This window comes from Oryx dammah, unplaced genomic scaffold (genome assembly GCF_014754425.2).
Source record: "Oryx dammah isolate SB20612 unplaced genomic scaffold, SCBI_Odam_1.1 HiC_scaffold_26, whole genome shotgun sequence".
Classification (NCBI taxonomy): domain Eukaryota; kingdom Metazoa; phylum Chordata; class Mammalia; order Artiodactyla; family Bovidae; genus Oryx; species Oryx dammah.
In genome coordinates, this window is record NW_024070210.1 from 23,398,763 (window position 1) to 23,419,420 (window position 20,658).

The following is a 20,658-nucleotide window of genomic DNA, read 5'->3' on the forward strand; positions in this document are numbered from 1 at the left end:
AGAAGAGAATGGCTACCCACTCCAGTATTCTTGCCTAGGAAATCCCCTGGACAGAAGAGCCTGGCAGGCTGCAGTCCATGGAGTCACAAAGAGCTGGATACAACTGAGCGACTGACACTTTTCACTTTCTTGGGACTTATCACAGTACACTGCTACTAACAACTGCAGACTTGGCTACACAAAGAGCTCAACAGATGTTTATTGAATCAAAGGCCAATGAACTCAGTCTAATAAAAATAAGGGCCCAGGAGATATACACATCACCAAATCATTTCCCCCTGAACAGTCAAATGTATCTTAATGTGTGGGCGGTCTTCAGTATTGGGCTGCCAAGGAAACATTTCAGAATGAACTCCATAGGCAAACCATGTAATCAACGGAAATAGGAATTTCCCCCCACTAACCATGGGAACCCACGGAGTGCAGGAAAAGGCTTTGTAATCGTTAACACATTACACTTAATGGGAAAGAGACCTGATGAAGCCAGGTCTGCCTTGCTCACTACATTATAAGTTATCCAAGCGCAGAGGATGAATCTTTTATTCACCAACACATGCCCAGAACCCAGCATAAAGCCTACGCTTAAATTGACAAACACCTGCTGAGTGAATGACTGCATGAGCAAGCCCATATATGAGCTCAGCCCAAATTAGAGGCTGAGCGCATATCTGAGGGGTCACACTGCTGTCCAGGGGCCACTCCTGAAAGCATGTCACTCCAGTCACCTGCTCCCCAGTAAAAGTGCTTTCAACTCGGGGGCAGGCAGGCACCTGGTCCAACTATCTTATGAGAACTGAAAGCTAACAGCCGGAATGTGAACTGAGGAAATCAGGATAGTCACACAGTGCGACGATAATGACGACGACAGCCAGGTGCCAACTAATACCCTAACCGCTGCGCATCAGGGTCACGCCGACTGCCGTCGTTACAGCAGGACCACAGCCCCCGGTAACTCGTGACTTCCGAGTCGGAGAGTCTTCAACCCCCGAACTACAACCCCCGGCATGCACTGCAGCGCCCCCCCCCACCCTTGCCGGAAGGCGGGGCCCAGGAAAGAGGCGCCCGCGTCGGCCGGCCCGCGGGTGCCCATGTTTTCCTTCCGCCATCCGGCTTCCCTACAGCCTCGGACTGAGTATTTCTGGGGTTCCGAGACTGCCGCTCGCGCCAAAGCGCCGCCGCCCCTTCAAGAGTCTCCCGGGCAACGGAGCCAGACTAACTTTCTGTCAGGCTTTGGCGCCCGGCGCGCCGTCAGTGACGGCATGCAGGGGGTGGGCGTTCCGGCCCCAGAGGACCCCGCCGCGGCCCCGGAAGCGCCTCGTCGGGCGACTGTGGCGGCGGTCGCCGTGATGCCTGCGGGGCTGGGCGGCTGACGGCGGAGTAGGAGCGGGCCCTGGGCCCAAAATCTCGGCGCCCGCTGCTCGAGAGCGGCCTGCGCCATGGCCACCTCCGCCGCCTCCTCGGAGCATTTCGAGAAACTGCACGAGATCTTCCGCGGCCTCCATGAAGACCTGCGAGGGGTGCCGGAGCGGCTCCTGGGGATGGCAGGGACAGGTGAGGTGGGGGCGGGATGAGCCAGCGGGAACAGCGCTCCGCTAGCACCGCGAGGAAGAGCCCCCACCTCCTTCCCGGACCCACCCTCTCATCTCCTCGCTTGGCATCCTCAGGCACGCCCCTTAGGGCTGGCTGAGTCCCGGCGTCCAGAATCTCCGTGCTGCCACTTAGGTACCCAGGGATCCATCACAGAGTGTCATCTCTCTCTTGAATCCCCTGTTGCCTTCAGAGTTCGCTCGTTTCATTTTCACTGTGGCAAGATGGGCATGAGAGCTTACACCTGTGACCCTTAAATTGTAAACTGAGTATAATTGGTTTTCTTTGTGGCTCTCAGTATTTTGTTTTCCACGCTTGAAAGTATTCTCCAAAGAGTCCCATAGTTTTCACCAGATTGGCAAAGGACCTGTAGCACAAAAAGGGTTAAAACCCCAAAGCCATCATAACTTTTGAGGCTGGTGTACATAACCAGTCTTGGGGGCCGGTGGGGGTTGGGGGAGGGATTGGTCTTTAAAATGAGGATGGTGGCCTTCAGGTGCGATCCTTTTATGACCTCTGCTTAGACCTTCCTGCCCCTTGATTTCATAATGCAGTGGGCTGCAAGCTTGGCTTGGGGGAGCTGAGTTTTCTGGTTGAATCTGTATAGGAAGGTCTATCATAGTTCTTTGCCTTAAAACAAGTAGATCTTGATGGCAAGGCCGATGAGACTTTCATTGCTTTTCTTGAAGCGTGGAAGCTTGAGTGTTTGCTCTGTTACCTAAGGTCACATGAATTGACTGACTCTGATGAGAATGAAACTCATACTTTTGTTTAACATACAGTTATTAAGAGAGGCTGCTGTGCACTAGGCACTGTCTAGATGCTGGTAATATTGCAAATTGCTGTGAAAAGACTTAGAGACCTCTGTTCTTATGGGTCGATGATGATATATAAATATTTGGAAGTGATGTCAAGAGCCATACAGGAAAATAAAGCAGGGCAAGGAATGGGGAAGCTCTAAATGTAAATTGGGTGGCTATGAAAGGCCTCTTTGAGGAGGTAACATTTGAGCAGAGACTTGAAGTAAGGGACTGAACCATGCAAAAATTTGGGAGCAATAAGTTTCAGGAGGACAGAATAGTACTGCTGCTGCTGCTAAGTCGCTTCAGTCGTGCCCGACTCTGTGCAACCCCATAGACGGCAGCCCAGCAGGCTTCCCCGTCCCTGGGATTCTCTAGGCAAGAAGACTGGGGTGGGTTGCCATTTCCTTCTCCAGAATAGTACTGCAATAGTCCTTAAGCAGAAGTGAGCTAGGTATGCTCCGCTGCTGCTGCTGCTGCTAAGTCGCTTCAGTCGTGTCCGACTCTGTGCGACTGCAGAGGTGGCAGCCCACCAGGCTTCCCCGTCCCTGGGATTCTCCAGGCAAGAACACTGGAGTGGGTTGCCATTTCCTTCTCCAGTGCATGAAAGTGAAAAGTGAAAGTGAAGTCACTCAGTCGTGTCCGACTCTTCGAGACCCATGGACTGCAGCCTACCAGGCTCCTCTGTCCATGGGATTTTCCAGGCAAGAGTACTGGAGTGGGGTGCCATTGCCTTCTCCGTTGGTATGCTCTAGGAAGAACTAAAGGGCCAGTGTGTTTAGGGTGGAATGAGCAAAGGAAATAGTAGTAGTAGATAAGGTTTTAAAGAGCCAGATTGTGTGAAACCCTGGTGAAAGATTTGCATCTTTATTTAAATACAGTGACTTGAAGTTAAAGGCTACAGAACAGGAGAGTGATTGGATCTGATTTACATGGTTGAAAAATAGATCATTTTTTTCACCTGGTGTTGATTTAAATTTTGTAAGATTTGTTTCTGTAAGGGTGTGGTTGTGGTTTAGTTGCTAAGTTGTGTCTGACTCTTTCCAACCGCATGGACTGTAGCCCACCGGACTCCTCTGTCCATGGCGTTTCCCAGATTGGAGTAGGTTGCCATCTCCTTCTCCAGGGGATCTTCCCAACCCAGGGATTGAAACCCCTCTCTGCGGCATTGCACTTGGTCCCCTGCATTGTAGGCGACTTCTTTACCAACTGAGCCATCAGGGAAGGCTAAATAATGCCAACAGACATTCTGTTTCCAAAAATAGAAAACTTAGTTGTATTCACTTTTGTCATCTACCTGAGGACAATCAAAAAGGTGTGAATTTCTACCCAAGTACAAAATAGTCTCAACACAAGTTGCTGGTAACACTTAGTTGTTCAGTGGGTAAGTATTATATAGTATTTGCATATCCTCAGGTTATAAGAATTTCAACAGCCTTCAGTCTCTTTATTCACTGCTTTGTTTATATTCCTCAATAAATATTTGTTGAATAAGTTGGATTTCATTAAGCAAACATACTGGGGTGTCATCTCTGAATCCTTTTTTTCTTGTCCTGAGACGACTTCATAGGCTTTCCAAAGCTTTCCTGTCATGAATTATTAAGCACTGAATAATATATTAATACATAACACATCCCTTGCATTTAGCTTATGCTCTGTAATTGAATTCAGTATTTTCAATAAACATCTATCAAGAATTATGAATCACTCAGTATCCTGGGTCTGGGGAGTTCTGTGAGTTCTTGCCTTAAATGGGAGCAGATTTCCAAAGTGTGTGATGAGTCCTAAGGTAGTTTTGAGACCGTGACAGAAAGGCTAACATGGCCATAGGGGAGTGAGAGGAAAGCTTCTCAGAAAGGAGAACTTCTGAGTGTAAAGGGTTGAGTGGGAATTTGCCTGAGAGGGGAAGTGAGAAGAGACAGCAAAGGAAGGGAAAAAAAAGTCAAATATTCAGAACTGTGACTGAAACTTAAGATATGTGTAGGAGATCAATAGTAGATGAGGTAAGTAAGACACAGCCAGAGAGTTCAGTTCAGTTCAGTCGCTCAGTCGACTCTGCGACCCCATGAATCGCAGCATGCCAGGCCTCCCGGTCCATCACCAGCTCCCGGAGTTCACTCAGACTCACGTCCATCGAGTCAGTGATGCCATCCAGCCATCTCGTCCTCTGTCATCCCCTTCTCCTCTTGCCCCCAATCCCTCCCAGCATCAGAGTCTTTTCCAGTGAGTCAACTCTTCGCATGAGGTGGCCAAAGTACTGGAGTTTCAGCTTTAGCATCAGTCCTTCCAAAGAACACCCAGGACTGATCTCCTTTAGAATGGACTGGTTGGATCTTCTTGCAGTCCAAGGGACTCTCAAGAGTCTTCTCCAACACCACAGTCCAAAAGCATCAATTCTTCGGCGCTCAGCTTTTTTCACAGTCCAACTCTCACATCCATACATGACCACTGGAAAAACCATAGCCTTGACTAGACGGACCTTTGTTGGCAAAGTAATACCTCTGCTTTTGAATATGTTATCTAGGTTGGTCATAACTTTCCTTCCAAGGAGTAAGTGTCTTTTAATTTCATGGCTGCAGTCACCATCTGCAGTGATTTTGGAGCCCAAAAAAATAAAGTCTGACACTGTTTCCACTAAGGGACCTAAATATCACATTAAGACATCTAAACTTGATATGGAGAGTCAATAAAGGATTTTAAATTCTAGCCCATGTTGATACCAAAGGCAGAAGACATCACAAGAAAAGAAAAATATAGGCCACTATCCCTGATGAACACAGATGCAAATATTCTGAACAAAATACAGATTCTAAAATAAAATGGGACCATATGGTTGTATTTTAGAAGGAGAATGCTGGTGTGAGTAGAGGTTGAAAGAGAGGCACAAAAATATGCTGGGGACCATACATTGGAGGATTTTTTTTCTGGGCTGTCTTTTCCATTCCATTGAGCTTTGAATCTGTTTTAATGCCAGTTACCATACTGTTTTCATTACTATAGCTTTATAATATACAGTTAACCCTTGAACACCAACCTTCTGTGTAGCTGAAAATCCAAGTGTAGCTTGTTGGCCCTCCTATCCAAGGTTCCTCAGTATCTGCAGATTCAGCCAACCACAGGTTATATGGTACTGTAGAATTTACTATTGAAAAAAATATGTTTATAACGGGGCCTGCCCAATTCATACCCTTGTTCAAGGATCAGCTGTAGTTTGAGATCAGAAAGTATGATGCCTCCACCTTTGTTCTTCTTTTTCAAGATTGCTTTGGCTAATTGTGGTCTCTTGTGGTTCCATACAAATTTTTGGATTGATTGTTCTGTTTCGGTGGAAAATGCCCTTCATTTTGCTAATATTTTGTTGAGGATTTTTGCATCAGGGATATTGGCCTGTAATTTTCTTTTCTTGTGATGTTCTCTGGTTTTGGTATCGATGTAGTGCTGGCCTCATAAAAGACTTTGGAAGCGTTCCCTCCTCTTTTGTTGTAAGCTCTATATTTTGTCTGTTTTGTTAATTATATATCCTAAGCACCTAGAGGGAAAAGGATATGGCAGCCCACTCCAGTACTCTTCCCTGGAAAATCTCATGGACAGAGAAGCCTGGTGCAGGCTACAGTCCATAGGGTCGAAGCGAGTCAGACATGACTGAAGCGACTTAGCACTCAAGCACCTAGAACAATGCCTAGTACATACTTGGTGCTCTATAAATATTTGTTGAATGGTTGTATAAATACTGTGAGTTGTTGGGAAGAAAATAGTAACTATCAATATGTGATGAAATGTTGAAATGGAAGGTGATTTTATTTACCATGTTTTCCATATTGTCATCACTTTTTTTTTATTTTTTAAATTTTATTTATTTATTTATTTATTTATTTGGTATAGTCTTGTCATCACTTTTAAAATCAATGTATACACCTATTTTTAAAAAGGATAGGATTAACAGACACAATGTGTCCTACTTTAGGAAGTTTGTATGGAAGTGACAGTCCATTAGTATTTGTGATACTTATTAATCCATTATTACTTTAAACACCCACAACAGTAATTTGTAGTCTTAGTTTTGCAGCATCTGAAGAGGTTTCTCCACATATCTCAGGCTGTTATAAATTCTTATCCAGTCAGTACCGATAGTCATGATTTCTAGCTTTAGTTTCGTAGCACCTGAAGGCATCTCTCCACATGTTGCAATGAACATTGTAAAATTATTCAGTTTTTCACTTTAATTCACTTAAATTTCAGTTGCTATACACAAAACTCCATTATTTTGGAAACCAGAAAAAATGATAACTATGGAGGGCCACATGTAGCAGGTTGGTAAAATTACTCACTGACTGCAGAATTTTAATTTTTCCAACACTTCATATTCTTTAAATTTAGTTTTTGCTTAGTTCTTCCTACCTAGGAATTTACTTTAAAAACACTGGTAGTCACTATTTGTTGAGCCCTAATGTGCTTAGCATTTGCTGCATGTTTATGTGTATTGTCTTTTTCAGACAACTATACAGGTCAGTGCTGTTATATTTCTTATTTATAATTGAGGAACCAGGCTTAGAGGGATCTGATGCTTTAATTTCCTTTATGGTGTGAGATCCAGGTTAACCATGAAGTCTGCAAAGAGGATGTAGGTCCTAGAAATGCTGCAAGGGGGCACCAAAAGCATTAGTCACAGATTTAAAGATCCTGGTGAAACTGAAGTTATTTGCACAGTTCTAATGGACCAAGATGAGTCATTCTGGGGCTGTGAAAATTCAAACCGCTAGATGGCTGGATGGCATCACTGACTCGATGGACACGAGTCTGAGTGAACTCGGGGAGTTGGTGATGGACAGGGAGGCCTGGCATGCTGCAATTCATGGGGTCACAAAGAGTCAGACACGACCAAGCGACTGAACTGAACAAGTGGCTCTGCTGGTAAAGAATCCACCTGCAGTGCGGAAGACCTGGGTTTGATCCCTGGGTTGGGAGGATCCCCTGGAGAAGGGAAAGGCTACCAACTGCAGTATTCTGGCCTGGAGAATTCCATGGACTGTATAGTCCGGGGTGTCACAAAGAGTTGGACATGACTGAGCTACCTTCTTTTCTTTTTCTACAAGATGGAGAGGCTGCCACCTTAGTTGAGATGAGGTGGGCTTCCTCTAGCACTTTCAGAGCCAGCTGTTTCCATTTTATTCCGTGTCTGAGACATTGTGCTGCCATGCACCTAGTTTACCAGACATTCGGCTGCAGAGTGAGTCACTCACATGTGAATGGTTTGGAAAGACATGAGGGGTCAAGAATAGTGTTATTTAGAGTAGCTCATTCTTTCTGAGTTTCCAGTGTCCATTCTACCTGGAATCAGTCTTGCTGTTTTGTAGTTGATTATAGTGTTAATTCTAGCTCCCTAAAAAATGAAGAGATTTGAAAAGATTATACCTGTGTACCTTGGGAGTATGAAAATGCCCCTCAGTGCCATCGTGTACATGGTGTACAGTGCCATAGTCAGGAGACTTGCATTCTGTAACTAGTGTTGCTACACATCTTCTCTTTTCTGTGGCCTTGGGGAAGACAGTTTCTCCAGGCTCTGTTTTCCTCAACTGTAAAATGAGGTTAGACTAGATGATTTCTGAGGGCCATCTTAGCTCTTAACATTCATTAATTTCACAATTCTGAGCAAAGCATAAAGGAACAGGTATCGATACCTCTCAGTTGGGTAGGGGTTCCATCTCTTGAATCTTTAAAACTGTATAGGCTGTAGAGCACTCCTAGGAGAATATATGTCTTATGAAATCAGAGAGTAGAGTATTCTAAAAAGACTGAGAATAACAGAATCATGCAGGGAAGTTAGTGAAAGGATCAAGACTCTGTGGACTACCTTGCTGCCCCCCCACCCCAATTCTTATTATACAGCTGCCTTCTTTGAATTATTCTAGAATTTGTCTCTTAGGAAGGCAGATATTCATATGCTTTAACAAAGATTAAACGAGGAGAACTTAGGACTAACAGAGACGTAGAAAAATCTAGGACCAGAATGCCCTTATAGAACTCTGTCATCTTGGATCAGGAGTGAGTGAGTGTGCTTGTATTTGGAGATGTGCCTCTTCAGAGATGAAGTGGTGGCACTGAACACTTTTGTGAATGCTTATTGTAAAATAATATGATAGCTCTCCATGGAAGTAGCCATTCTGGATTGCAGATACTATCTCACTGCTGATGGGTGGAAACACAGCCCACTCAAGGATAATAAGGCTGCTTTGGCACTTCTGCTGGCTCAGACAGGGAGAATCTGCCTGCAGTGTGAGAGACCCAGGTTCAATCCCTGGGTCAGGGAAGATGCCTGGAGAAGGGAATGGCTACCCACTCCAGTGTTCTTGCCTGGAGAATTCCATAACAGGAAAGCCTGATGGGCTACAGTCTATGGGGCTGCAAAGAACAACTAACACTTTCACTCGTGGTGGTAATTTCATGGTGGTTACCTCATGGCTGGTCAAGAGGTAGGCCTTTTGCTTTGTCTGAACTTTCTCCTTTTGAGGGGGTGAGTGGCGCGTTGTGAGCAGTGTGGTGAAAAATAGTTCACCTGGAATACGTATTAAGGGAACGGGCATGACAATTAATGCAGCTTAGTAAAGGGTGGATTATCGCTTGACTCCTGCAGGCAATAACAGTGTCTAAGAAGCACCCTACAAGGTTTAGAGTTCTAGAACCTATGGTATGTATAAAAGAAAAAGTAAATTCCTCTACTCAGAGGGAGACTGAGCCCAAGTTGAGAATATAGACTATATACAGCCACGTGATTTACATTAAAAAGTAGTGGACAGCTGACTTGCTAGGTGCTATGTGATTAACACAATGTAAAATCTATATAAAGCATGACAGTGGTGTTACTTCCAACATGGGATTGGGTTTGAAAGTCAAGGTGTGAGATGAAAATCAGGGTAAACAAAATTATCCAAGAAAATCTTAGGACGGCATGTTGAGTACCCACATGCCATCCCTTCATAGGCCTTATACTCTACTGTTTTCTTGGGATTGGTAAAAATTGCTCTTTCTTCAGTTGATGGCAGTGCTGGCTTGTATTTAGAAATCACACTGAGTGAAAAACACAGACTGTCCTCATACATGCTACAGTATGGAGGAACCTTGAAGGTTTTATGCTAAGCGAGATAAGTCAAACACAAAAGACAAATACTGTATGATTCCTCTTATATGGGGGTGCTTGGAGTAGTCAGATTCATAGACACAGAAAGTAGAATCATGGTTACCAGAGTCTGAAGGGAGGGCATATAGAGAGTTAGTGTTCACTGGGTGTAGAGTTTCAGTTTGGGATGATGCAAAGGTTCTGTAGATGGATAGCAGTGATGGTTGCCCAACATTGTGTATGTACTTCATGCTGCTTAACTGTACACTTAAAATGGTCAAAATGGTAAGTTTTATATTATATGTATTTTACCACAATTAAAAAAAAAGTATCCCAGATTGTGAATGTAATCCCAAAAGATGAGTTCAAAAAATATTATAAACAGTGACAGTTTTGTGGTAATAAGTAGATTATGTGTAGATTTCCAGGGAGAACATTCATTTTGCTGTATACATTTGAAAAAAAAACAACAAACTCCTCATAAATAGGGCTAATTTTTCCTTCTTAGGTGTGATTTGCCTCCTCATTTCCTAGCCGAGGAGGGAGGTTAGGTCCCAAAAAGATGAAGAGAATTATCCGGCTTACATGTTGAGTTAGGCCCAAAGCTAAGACCAAAACCTAAGCTCATTTACTCCCCAGCACTTCCCCCCATACAAAGTTTACCAGGTACTCATTTCATCGTTGTGGTGTGTCTAGGCACCATTTTTACTGTAATTATTTCCTTTATATCAGTATTTCATGTAAAATGCATTTATTTAACATATAAAGTTACTTTAAAAGGACACTTTATATCACTGCCTTAGATGGAAAATCTATAGAACCCAGCTATATGGTCAGAAAAGCTACAATGAAGACAAAACAGTGCTTGTTTAGTTAGTCCTTGCTTTGAGGCTAAAGCCTGTTCTGTTTTTTTAAAGAGGAGATTAGTAGTTTTTAGGTATTAAAGACATACTAGAACTAAAATGATAGGATGCAAAGGACTGAACAAGGAATGACATTTTCCCCTGTGTGAGTCAGTGGTATTTTAGATCATTTCCTATACCACTGCCAGTGGGTATGGCTAAGAAACTTGTGCTGTATGCCTTGCAGGCTCTCCAGAGAGCAAAGTAGGTGGGCTTTGAATATATTTTGCAGAAAAGCAGTGGATAAGTATTAATGTAGAGATGTGATTTACTGTGGGGATGAAGACTTCAGAGAACTGGTATTGTTAAACATTCTTATTGATCAAAGCGAGCCTGGTCCCTTTGTTAGGGTTGGTGAAAAAAGATAGACGATAATTAGACCTGTTTTCTTTCTTAGTAGGAATGCTGTTGGTCTTTGGGGCCAGATCATTGTTACACAGGAATGTCCCTAGCATAGGTACTCTTGTTCCCTGGCCACTTAAATGCCAGTGATAATACCATCCATCCACTCCCCGCCCCCGTTAATTCTGGTAACTAGTTCTCTTACTTTTCTAAATGTCTTTCAGGGGTGATTAAGTACTGTAGGGTACCCCCAGAAAGGAAATGGGGAATATATTCTAAGCAGAGGGTATGTTCTCTACAAATAAATGTTTGGAAGCAGGATTGAGTATTTAAAACTCATCTATCTTTTCCAGAAGAGAAGAAGAAGTTGATCAGAGATTTCGATGAAAAGCAACAGGAAGCAAATGAAACGGTGAGAACAGGAACAAGTCCTTATTTCCTCTTCCTGTTTGTTGGTCTTTGCCAGAAGTAATGTTTATGACATTATGATCACAGATTTAACTGTTCCTGTCTATTGACCTTAGTTTTGATTATTTCTTACTAAATGAGGCCAGTTGATGGGGATGGGTATTTGAGTAAAACTTGAAGATTCCTCTGTGAGTCCTTGATAAAACATTGCTGATACAATAAGGACATTCTCCTTTTACCTGGGTGGCCTTTTGAAAGCACTTTTTAAAAGCTGGCCATTAAGATAACTTACTCTCCTTTGTTAAATTTACTGTCACAGAAAATGGAGCTCAGAGGTGGTTCCTACTCACATTGCCTTGTTTAGAAAAATAGGTTTTGGTACCTTGGGCAAGGCATGCATGGTCAGGATGAGTTCTCAGTCAGGACCCTAAGCTTATCAGAAGTTGGTCCAGGTTGCTAAGCAGTTTAAGAACTGCTTCATTTAACCTGTGACTTTTCTTTAAAAAAAAAAAAAAAAGGCAATTTTTGCTATTACCTTTTAGAAGTAAGGGTCCTCTGTCTTCATCACATTGTGTCTAGCTTTGGCAAACCCTTTTAGGAGGCTGGAGCTAAAATTTCGGTCTCTGGTAGCACTCCAGAGAAATAGTTGCCTCTAGTATCTGTTACCCCAGAGTAGACTGAAGAATTCTTTTTAAGCCAGAGAACTTTATTGTTTGTTGAAGAATAACTCCTTTATTCCAATGAAGTTTTGAGAAGTTAAGCCCATCTGCATCCTTTTTTTCTGCTCTGCATGTATTTGAAGGAGGATCAGCCTACCAGACTATGGAAACTATCACCTTCATAATGGGAGTACCAGAAACTTTTCTAATACCTCTGCATTACTGGGCATATCTGTGATATCTGTTACAGAGCTAGGCCTCTTTTTCAGTTAACATCTTGGTAGCATTTTCTAAAGTTAACTAGTCCTACTCTAGCCATCCAAAGCAGAAGAAAATGACTCATGGCCTCTTACAAATGAGTCTGTGTGTTACAATTTACTTGTCCCAGAAAAATGGAAATGATCTGGACCCCTGGTTATTCTCACATGGACACAAACAGTTGATTTTCAGGTGGAGGAAGGGAAGAACCTTGATGTCATACCCCTAATCATTTTTAGTACAGTAGGTCCCTAAGTGCTTCGTGATAGCACTTGGACCATAACAGGCTAAGAACTTGGTTACTGAAGAGTATGAAGATCTGGAATCCTGATTTATGTAATCTTGAACAGGTTTCTGCAAGTCTTGTATATTAAGTAAAAGTATTTCCTACCTTTTTGATCTGTTGTGAGGATTAAATGAGAGAATATATGTCAAAATGTTTAATAAGCTATAAGGTACTTGTTAGTTTTCTCACTCATTCATCACATACTTTTTGAAGACCTGTTCTGTGCCTGCTGGGCACTGTGCCAAGCACTCAGTAATGAAGTAAAGGTGTCACATGTGGTCCCTGCCCTCCTGGGCCACATGTTGAGTATTTATTTAGGATTGCTTGTGGTTTGATTAGTCCAAACTAGACATATTACCCATATGAGAGAGAATAGAAGCAGGCCATCTACTCACTGCTTTCTGCCTTCTTAGCTGGCAGAGATGGAAGAGGAACTGCGTTATGCACCCCTATCTTTTCGTAACCCTATGATGTCTAAGCTGCGAACCTACCGGAAGGACCTTGCCAAACTCCATCGGGAAGTGAGAAGTACGCCTTTGACAGCCACTCCTGGGGCCCGAGGAGACATGAAATATGGCACATACGCTGTGGAGAACGAGCATGTGGTGAGCTTCAGCCGTCTTTGTCCTGTGGGTCTGTGGCACAATGATTAACCGAATTGTGGAGTACAGTTCAAGTACTCCACAAGTACTCTGCAAGTAGGCCTGGTTTTTTCCATCTTCTTTCTTGCATCCAATTTCCCTTCTCCCTTTGGGTGCCTACTTCTACTGAATTTAATGCAGATCATTCCAAGCAATTTACCTGTTTAGATTTTTTTGTATCCTTTATATATAAAACAGTGCTTGATGGGTAGTGGTGATAAACAAGTGTTACGTATTCATATTATACCTGGACTCTGTAGTCTGATTCATCAATCCAGTTTATTTCTCACATATCCCCCCAGAGTTCAGTTAGGATTTTAACTTATCAGAGCATTGTTATAAAAGTAACCCATGCTTTCCCTTACATTTGTATCAAGATGGCCCAATAGCCCAGATACAGTAGAGAAGGCAAGATGCTTCTCAGTAAGGGGGCTGACGCCTTACTCCATCATAATAGAAAGTGAGCCAGGCTGCCTCTCTCGCCTCCAGTGTTCTCATTTATAAAATTAGACTGCTAAATTGAAGATGTGTATTCTCAAACTGTCTAAAGAAGCTAGGTAGGTAAAGGAGAAAAGCTTCACAAAGGTTAAATTTCATGTGTTACATTTGGGACTATATTCCACAGCACAAAGTAGAAATGGCCTGGCTGGTAATGTGGGAGAGAAGTGGAAGGGGGCCCACTAGTGCAGACTGTATGGATGTAGAAAGGCTGTTTAAACAAATCCTATTTCATGAAGCATCCTAAATATAGTTTAAGAGATATTCAAATGATAATGGCCTGACATTCCTGATGTGAAAACTAGAGTATTTGAGAATGATGTAAAATTTTCAAAGGAGAGTGGGAAAACGCAGGCAAGTAGCGCTTGTTAAAAGTGAGATGAAAGGTGTACAGTGACTTTGGTCATCTGTGACCCAAAAAGCCCCAAAAACAAAAGGGGGGAAGATAATTCCAAGCAATAATTTTGCTTTAAAATTATTAGTTTCAGAAATTATAAAAACAATATAGGTATATAAAGTACTTTCAGTAGAATTAATGTTCCAAATCTGGGGTTGATTCATGTGACCTTACTGTCTCTCCCTGCTCTTTCTTAAGCCCAATCAGTTGAAAATCCTCATCTTTTATGTTTAAAAATGCTGTTTTCCTGCTGCTTTTAAGCCAGTGTAAACTGGGGTCATTTCAGCCTCATTCAGTGGTTTCCTCACTCACTTGTCTGTATGCTATATATGAAGTGAAAAAGCCTTCTTGTTGCTTCTGATCTGGAAACACATCTTTTCAGCTTCTTAATGGTGGTATCAAGTGCTAATGGTCACCTGCTCAGTAATAGGCCTTGTGAGCTGACCCCTTTTCCAGAATTTGTACGCATGTATGCTCTGAAGAGCTGAGAACTTAGAGCTGCCTCCATTTCTGTCAGTAGTTATTTCTGGCCTGACAAAGGCTGCTTGGGTCCTCATGCCTCCTGTGCTTAGGAACAGGTGGAATAATACTTTGATGGAGTTTCAGAAATAGGGTGCTTACTTGGCCCCAGATACTACCTCCCCTGAGAGCAAATCACCAGTGTAACAACTTCAGTATTTGTTTTCTGTGTTTGGCCTGAGGCAAAGTTCTTTGGATGCTTACCAAGAGTGTAGCTACTTTTTTCCAGAGAGCAGTCGTCTCTCACACTTTTAAGTGATTTCTGTGTGTGCTGAAAACGAATAGCTTATCTGTGGCCATTCGGTACCAATCAGTGGGAACTTTCAGTGAATTACACTATCTCTAAGGCGGTAGAGTTTAGTTGGTTTGCCCTATCAAAATGGGGCATGCATTTTCAGATGTATGCATTTTCAGGTAGCTCCTGCATCCCAGATCTGGGCCATTGCCTCTCAGAAGTTGTTAGTCCAGGAAGCACATGAGTCAGTTCAGATTCGTCAGGAGCACAAGGAAGATGCTCTGGTGTACTGAATCCTTTCCTTGCCTCACTTACGTGTAACAAGCAGTGGACTGGGAGGCATTGTGATCCTAGATTGAACCCCAGGTTCTCTTATAGTCTGATTCATTAGCATCTTGGATTGTCTTACAAGTAATGAAAATTACTGCACATTATATCCCTTCTTATAAATTCATTTATAATGGAAGAAGTCTAACAGTTCCCTTCCGTACTCCTGTCAGAATCGGCTACAGTCTCAAAGGGCATTGCTTCTGCAAGGCACTGACAGCCTGAACCGGGCCACCCAGAGTATTGAGCGTTCTCATCGTATTGCCGCAGAGACTGACCAGATTGGCTCAGAAATCATAGAAGAGCTGGGGGAGCAACGTGACCAGTTGGAACGTACCAAGAGTAGAGTAAGTCTGGGTGGATAGGGAGAGGGGCAAGAATGGGGAAAGTAGGTGGGCCCATTACACCCTGATGCTTTGCTGCTGTCAGAAGCTACCACAGTTCCAAATTCAAGGTATGATTTTTTAGGTTCTTTTGCTTTTCTCTGTTCGTAATTTGCTTGACTAAAACACATCCCTTGGAAGTAATTTTACTTCTAAGATTTAGAGGTCATTGGGCAGGGGGTGTGAGATTGCATAAAACCCAGTTTCTACATTTACTAAAGATTGTCAAATAGCATTGTAGCCATACCATCCTTTTATTAGGTCCTGTATTATGAACTAAATTTCTGTTTCTCACACGTCTAGTAGAACACCTGCTATTCTTATGAAAGCAACATTTGCTTTAAAAGATTCTGGCTTTCCTGTCATTTAGAACCAAGGCTATTTTTCACATGTCATAAAATAGAACTGCCGACAATTTATAGAGGTTTAATCCTGGACTCTTCTTAACCTAAGGTAAGGGAGATCATGGGCTTCCCTGATGGCTCAGTGGTAAAGAGTCCGCCTGCAGTGTAGGAGACACAGGAGACGGGTTCGATCCCTGGGTCGAGAAGATCCCCTGGAGTAGGAAACAGCAACCCACTCCAGTATTCTTGCCTAGGAAGTCCCATGGACAGAGGACGTGGCGGGCTACAGTCCATGGGGTCACAGAGTCAGATATGACTGAGCAACTGACACCACTACTGCTACACACCAAGGGAGATCACTGTGAGAAAACAAAATCCTTAGGCCAAATGATGACTATACTGTGGCCTCTATCTATATCACTCTAAGAGGCTCTGAAAAACAACTTACTTCTTCCTTTCTGTACCATCTGCAAAGGACTTTTAAAAATTGCCAATGGAATGCTGAATTAAGAGCATGAGGCAGATAAATGAAACACAGATACTGTGGGCAAGACTTAGATATGAGAAAGTCATCTCAAATCCCCACACTGAGCTGTTATTTTCCCACGTTAATAGCCATAATTCTCCACTCTTAAAATCAAGTCAGAATGATTTTGACAACTTAAAATCAAGTCAGGTATCACCCTCCTCAGTGAAAATTCACAGTAAAGTACTGAATTCAAGTAAGCTGCAGAGAAAGCAGCTTGTTTGCAGACTGCATGGTTTATTTGTTTTTACTTTTGAACTTACTAGATGGATTAGTTGAATTTAAAAGCTGAGGAATGAGCTGAGAGATCAACTTACCAAGGCCACTGGTGAACAGGAACAGATGGCAGGTGGCATCTGTTGAAATATCCTCCAGCTATATAGGTTAGTAACAGGCAACCAAAAGGGGGAAAAAAAGGCTTTTAAAAAAAAGATTAATTCCTTTCATAATTCAATATAAGTATCTCTTAAAAGGGTAAAGAAAAAAGGAAAAAGAACCAGATCTCAAAAGTGGTAATCCACCAGCCTATAAAAACAAACATTAGCTCAGGAGGCTCTCCTGGAGTTTGGCTGATGAAATTCACATCTTAAGTTGCTCAGAGTTACTTCGGTTTCTGGCAAGGTACACTTGAAGGCCTTGTTTTGTGTAGCCACAGTGAAGGATTAGCTCCAGTCCCAGAGGTCTCCTCACAGCAGCCTTGGGATACAATCATTCCTAGGCCTTACTGATAAGTATTAAAGTATCTTGTCCTTTCCAGTTTCTTCTATTTACAGAGGCCATCATTTAAATTGATTTGATTTCTGGGAGTTTTTCAACATAAACCCTTTAACACCCGTCAATTTACTCAGGTTCAGTTCTACAATGTGTACTTCTGTAAGAAGAGGGAAATAATTGCTATTTTCTCTTCTCAGCTGGTAAATACAAGTGAAAACTTGAGCAAAAGTCGGAAGATTCTCCGCTCAATGTCCAGAAAGTAAGTTTTAAAAATTAGTCACAGAATTAATTTCTCTTAATTCTAATCTTTCAGCTGAGAATGTCAACGCTTTAAACTGTGACTTGCAAAGGTACTGATAAAACAGAAGAAATAAAGAGTATCACATAGTTAAGTATCCCAGGAAAAAACCCATTTTTGGAAGTATATATGCTGGTATGATTTGGAGCCGTGGAAAACTGGTCTCCTGGAAGGACTTTTTATCCTAGTTTACATTCCTTAAAGAAGACAGCACATGGGAACAGAGCTTCATATTCCTGGAAATAAATTTGTAAAAACTTAATTAGAAAACTTTTCACTGCTATGGCTTCGTACTTGATTTTGGCTCTGCTTGCCCTTTATGGGAGTCAGCCCTTATTTGGGAGTTCTGTCTTGTTAGCAAGGAGCTGACTTGAGAAAAAACCCTCTAGGTAAGTGCTGACAGCAGCAGAGCCATAGGCAGAAGGGAAGTATTGGCACTGAGGCTGAATTTGGGGGGTGAGTCGGTGTAGGTAGTATGAATGAGACTATAACCAAGTCATGGAACTAGCAAGAGAGTGAGATTTTCCAAAACAGTGGTAAGTTCCTTGTGGAGCAGGAAGAAATGTCCGATTTCGATTCTTTGTGTTAAAGAATATAGGAGTGTCAGAAAAATTTCTACCTTTATAGAGAAAGAAAGGCAAGAAATTTGAGAAGACATTGAAAGGCACTCCCAGCTTCTAGTTACTCATCCTAAAGCAGGACCACCTCCTTGTACCCAAGCTGGACTTGGACCCTGGAGTCTCCCGCCACTCCTTATCCTAATGTGTCCTCACGGCTGTAGATGGTTAGGTAGTGAACTTCTACTTTGAAATCTGATTCAACTGATTTAAAATATGGTATCCTTTTTCACATGTACATTTAATATTTTTCTAATTAGCCCATCATAGAAAAACTACTTTTAAAGTGAAGTACTAATTACTATTTGAAAACATTTTAGAAAACATTTGTATGTTTTGGTACCTTATTGCCCCATTTTTCAATATTTTTTGTGAGGTAGATAGTAGTAATTATTTACAGGTTACTAAGTGGCTACATGATCAAACAAAAATTCAGTCTGCCTCACAGTATCCTGCCTTGGCCCCAGGTCAAACTCCTCAGTATTAAGAATGGAAAGAAATAAGGTTGCCCAGAGTTCTGACTACATCCCACTTTGCTTCTCTTTGTAGAGTGACAACCAACAAGCTGCTACTTTCCATCGTCATCTTACTGGAGCTAGCCATTCTGGGAGGCCTGGTTTATTACAAATTCTTTCGCAGGCATTAAACCTCCTATAGGGAAGGGTTTGTGGACCAGAACTGTGACTCTGTGAATGAATGGCGTTAGAGGTGTGGAAAAAAATCTTATTGCTGCTGTGAACTAGCGGTTCGAGAAGGCACTGTATAGCCAGACTGTGGGTGGAGGGAGGAAGACGGAAGACCACTGAAATGTGAAGGAACAGTAATAAGACCAGTATGATATACCAAGGTAATAAATGTCCTTTATGACTTCTTTAAGTTTACACAGTGCTCCAACATATTAATACCCTGTGAGCGTCAAAAAACCAAATACATGTACAGTACTGTTTTCAGTCACCAAAATGAAAGGGAAGGAAACTTTATAATTGTGAGAATGCACAAATGTTCTCATTAAGGCAGTATTGACCCAGCTGATCATTCAGTATCTGTCACCGCAAACGCCTCACGGCTCTGGAATGCCCACTGTGACACATGTGTCAACAAACAGTATTCCCTAAATTCTTACACGTTCTTCACCCTCTGATTCATCTGGTGAGCTGGGAGTAGGAAGTTGGTCGTAGACAACGTGCCCTCCCTCCCTCGTCTGCCCGAAACTCGAAGCAATGACATCCACTGCCAGGCTGGCTGTAGCCTTGGCCTCCTCCTCTGACACGGCCAACCGAGGATTGACTTCAACGAGATCCAGGGCCGAGAGCAACCCTGAAAACACAAAGCAGTACAAAAAGAAAACTTCCTAGCTGCTCCTTTCAGTGAGGGTCGTCCCCCCTGGGTAGAACACACCAAGGTGAAGGGGTCATTTGCTACTAGAAAATTACCCACTGTCGGGAAGGCCCTTACCCCTCATCCTCTTGGGCATGAATTTAAGTTAGAAACACTGGTAATGCTGGAGTAGGATTGAAAGAAACCTTTAAAGTAATTAAGTCAGTTATCCCTGTTTAATAACATAACAGGCATGACTGACAGGCTTTCTGGTTAGGATGAGCAAGGCTGGGGTGAGGGGTAAGCAGGGGTGGCAAGTAGGAGTTTCCAATCTAGCTGGGAAAAATGTATCATTTCCAGTATTTCTAGGGACCTGCCAGATGCCTGCCGGTAGTTGTGTGATGAAATCTCTCACGTCTCACTAGCCGGCACTCTATTCCGACTTCTGAACTCTGGCGCTGTGTAGCTTTTAAGGCACCATGTGTCCTAAAGTATAGCTGTTACACTGCATATCTTACTCTCACCCCTGCAAGTTTGAACATGGAGGACAGGCTCCATGTATGACACAGTTCTTAGGTCTCCCTTCAGACTGATGCAGTATCTTGCACTTGGTCATATTTAGTTTGAACTCCAGTTACCTTCTGTAAGGGTCTGGGTACTTGTGCCAACGGGTTTGAGGCAGGAAGATTAGACCATAAAAGAACCTATCTAGACCTGCCCTCTGCCCCTCCCCGTCAACATATATATGCCCTACTTCTGGGGTGTTTATTTTTAGTTGTTTATTCTGGATGAAGTTAATCTACCTCCTTTAAGAGTCAGTAGAAGAAACTAGATTGGAGTATACAAGTATCTGAATATTTAGGGTGGCCATAAAGCCTGGATACATGGATGGATATACCTAATGACTTATGGATATTATATTTTAGTACATGTACATTCAATGCTAGTACATCCGCACAGTGTGCCGTCCCTTAGGAGCAATGTGGAGTTCATTGCACCATGCAGAACTACAGTGAGCAGGTGTGTCCACCAGTCCCTGCACACGCATCTGTATCCAATTTCCACCTACTAAATGTGGACCTTTTGCATAGCCCAGAAGTAAATCAGGAGGGTACAAACTGTTAAAAACATATACTACCCATATTTCTAGACTACAGCCACCTTGTAGATTAAGCAAACTGCTTTATCTAGTTGATAGTCTTAGGACAGACAGCCTTTTGGAATAGAATAACACTGCAGCAGGGGAGGGAGGTACAGGGTATGACCACTGCCCCCATCTAAGTGCTAGAGGTTACTAATCTCTGCTCTAAGTGGTGTCAGTGAGAACCTGAATGGAGAATTGAACTTCCAGGTTCACCAGCCAAGGACAACTGACAGCATCTCAGTTGCAGGTCTGAGAATAAGATTTTCTGGTCCCATCAGATCTGATTGACAAGCATTCTTCTTTCTGTAGTTCTGGTAGGCTCCAGAGCCAGGGAGACCATTT

General features: G+C 42.7%; 2 protein-coding genes across 2 annotated transcripts in view; one reads left to right on the forward strand and one right to left on the reverse strand.

Moving 5' to 3' along the window:
• Positions 1-1,028: 1,028 nt before the first annotated feature.
• VTI1B (vesicle transport through interaction with t-SNAREs 1B) lies at positions 1,029-18,736 on the forward strand. Its single transcript, XM_040226228.1, has 6 exons — positions 1,029-1,551; positions 11,099-11,157; positions 12,770-12,961; positions 15,147-15,320; positions 17,138-17,199; positions 18,405-18,736. Exons 1-6 carry the CDS (start codon positions 1,437-1,439, stop codon positions 18,499-18,501), a joined length of 699 nt encoding a protein of 232 aa, XP_040082162.1. The 5' UTR covers positions 1,029-1,436; the 3' UTR covers positions 18,502-18,736.
• The window catches only part of ARG2 (arginase 2), a 36,758-nt gene continuing 34,795 nt past the window's right edge, over positions 18,696-20,658 (reverse strand). The window contains exon 8 of the mRNA XM_040226224.1: positions 18,696-19,172. Coding sequence (XP_040082158.1) covers positions 18,967-19,172 — 206 coding nt within the window. The 3' untranslated portion in view covers positions 18,696-18,966. The remainder of the gene's footprint in view (positions 19,173-20,658) is intronic.

Coding starts and splice junctions, on each gene's coding strand:
- VTI1B (XM_040226228.1), top strand. CDS start 1,437: ATGGCCACCTCCGCCGCCTCCTCGGAGCATTTCGAGAAACTGCACGAG. Junction 15,321..17,137: donor TGGAACGTACCAAGAGTAGA/GTAAGTCTGGGT, acceptor TTCTCTTCTCAG/CTGGTAAATACAAGTGAAAA. Junction 17,200..18,404: donor CTCCGCTCAATGTCCAGAAA/GTAAGTTTTAAA, acceptor TTCTCTTTGTAG/AGTGACAACCAACAAGCTGC.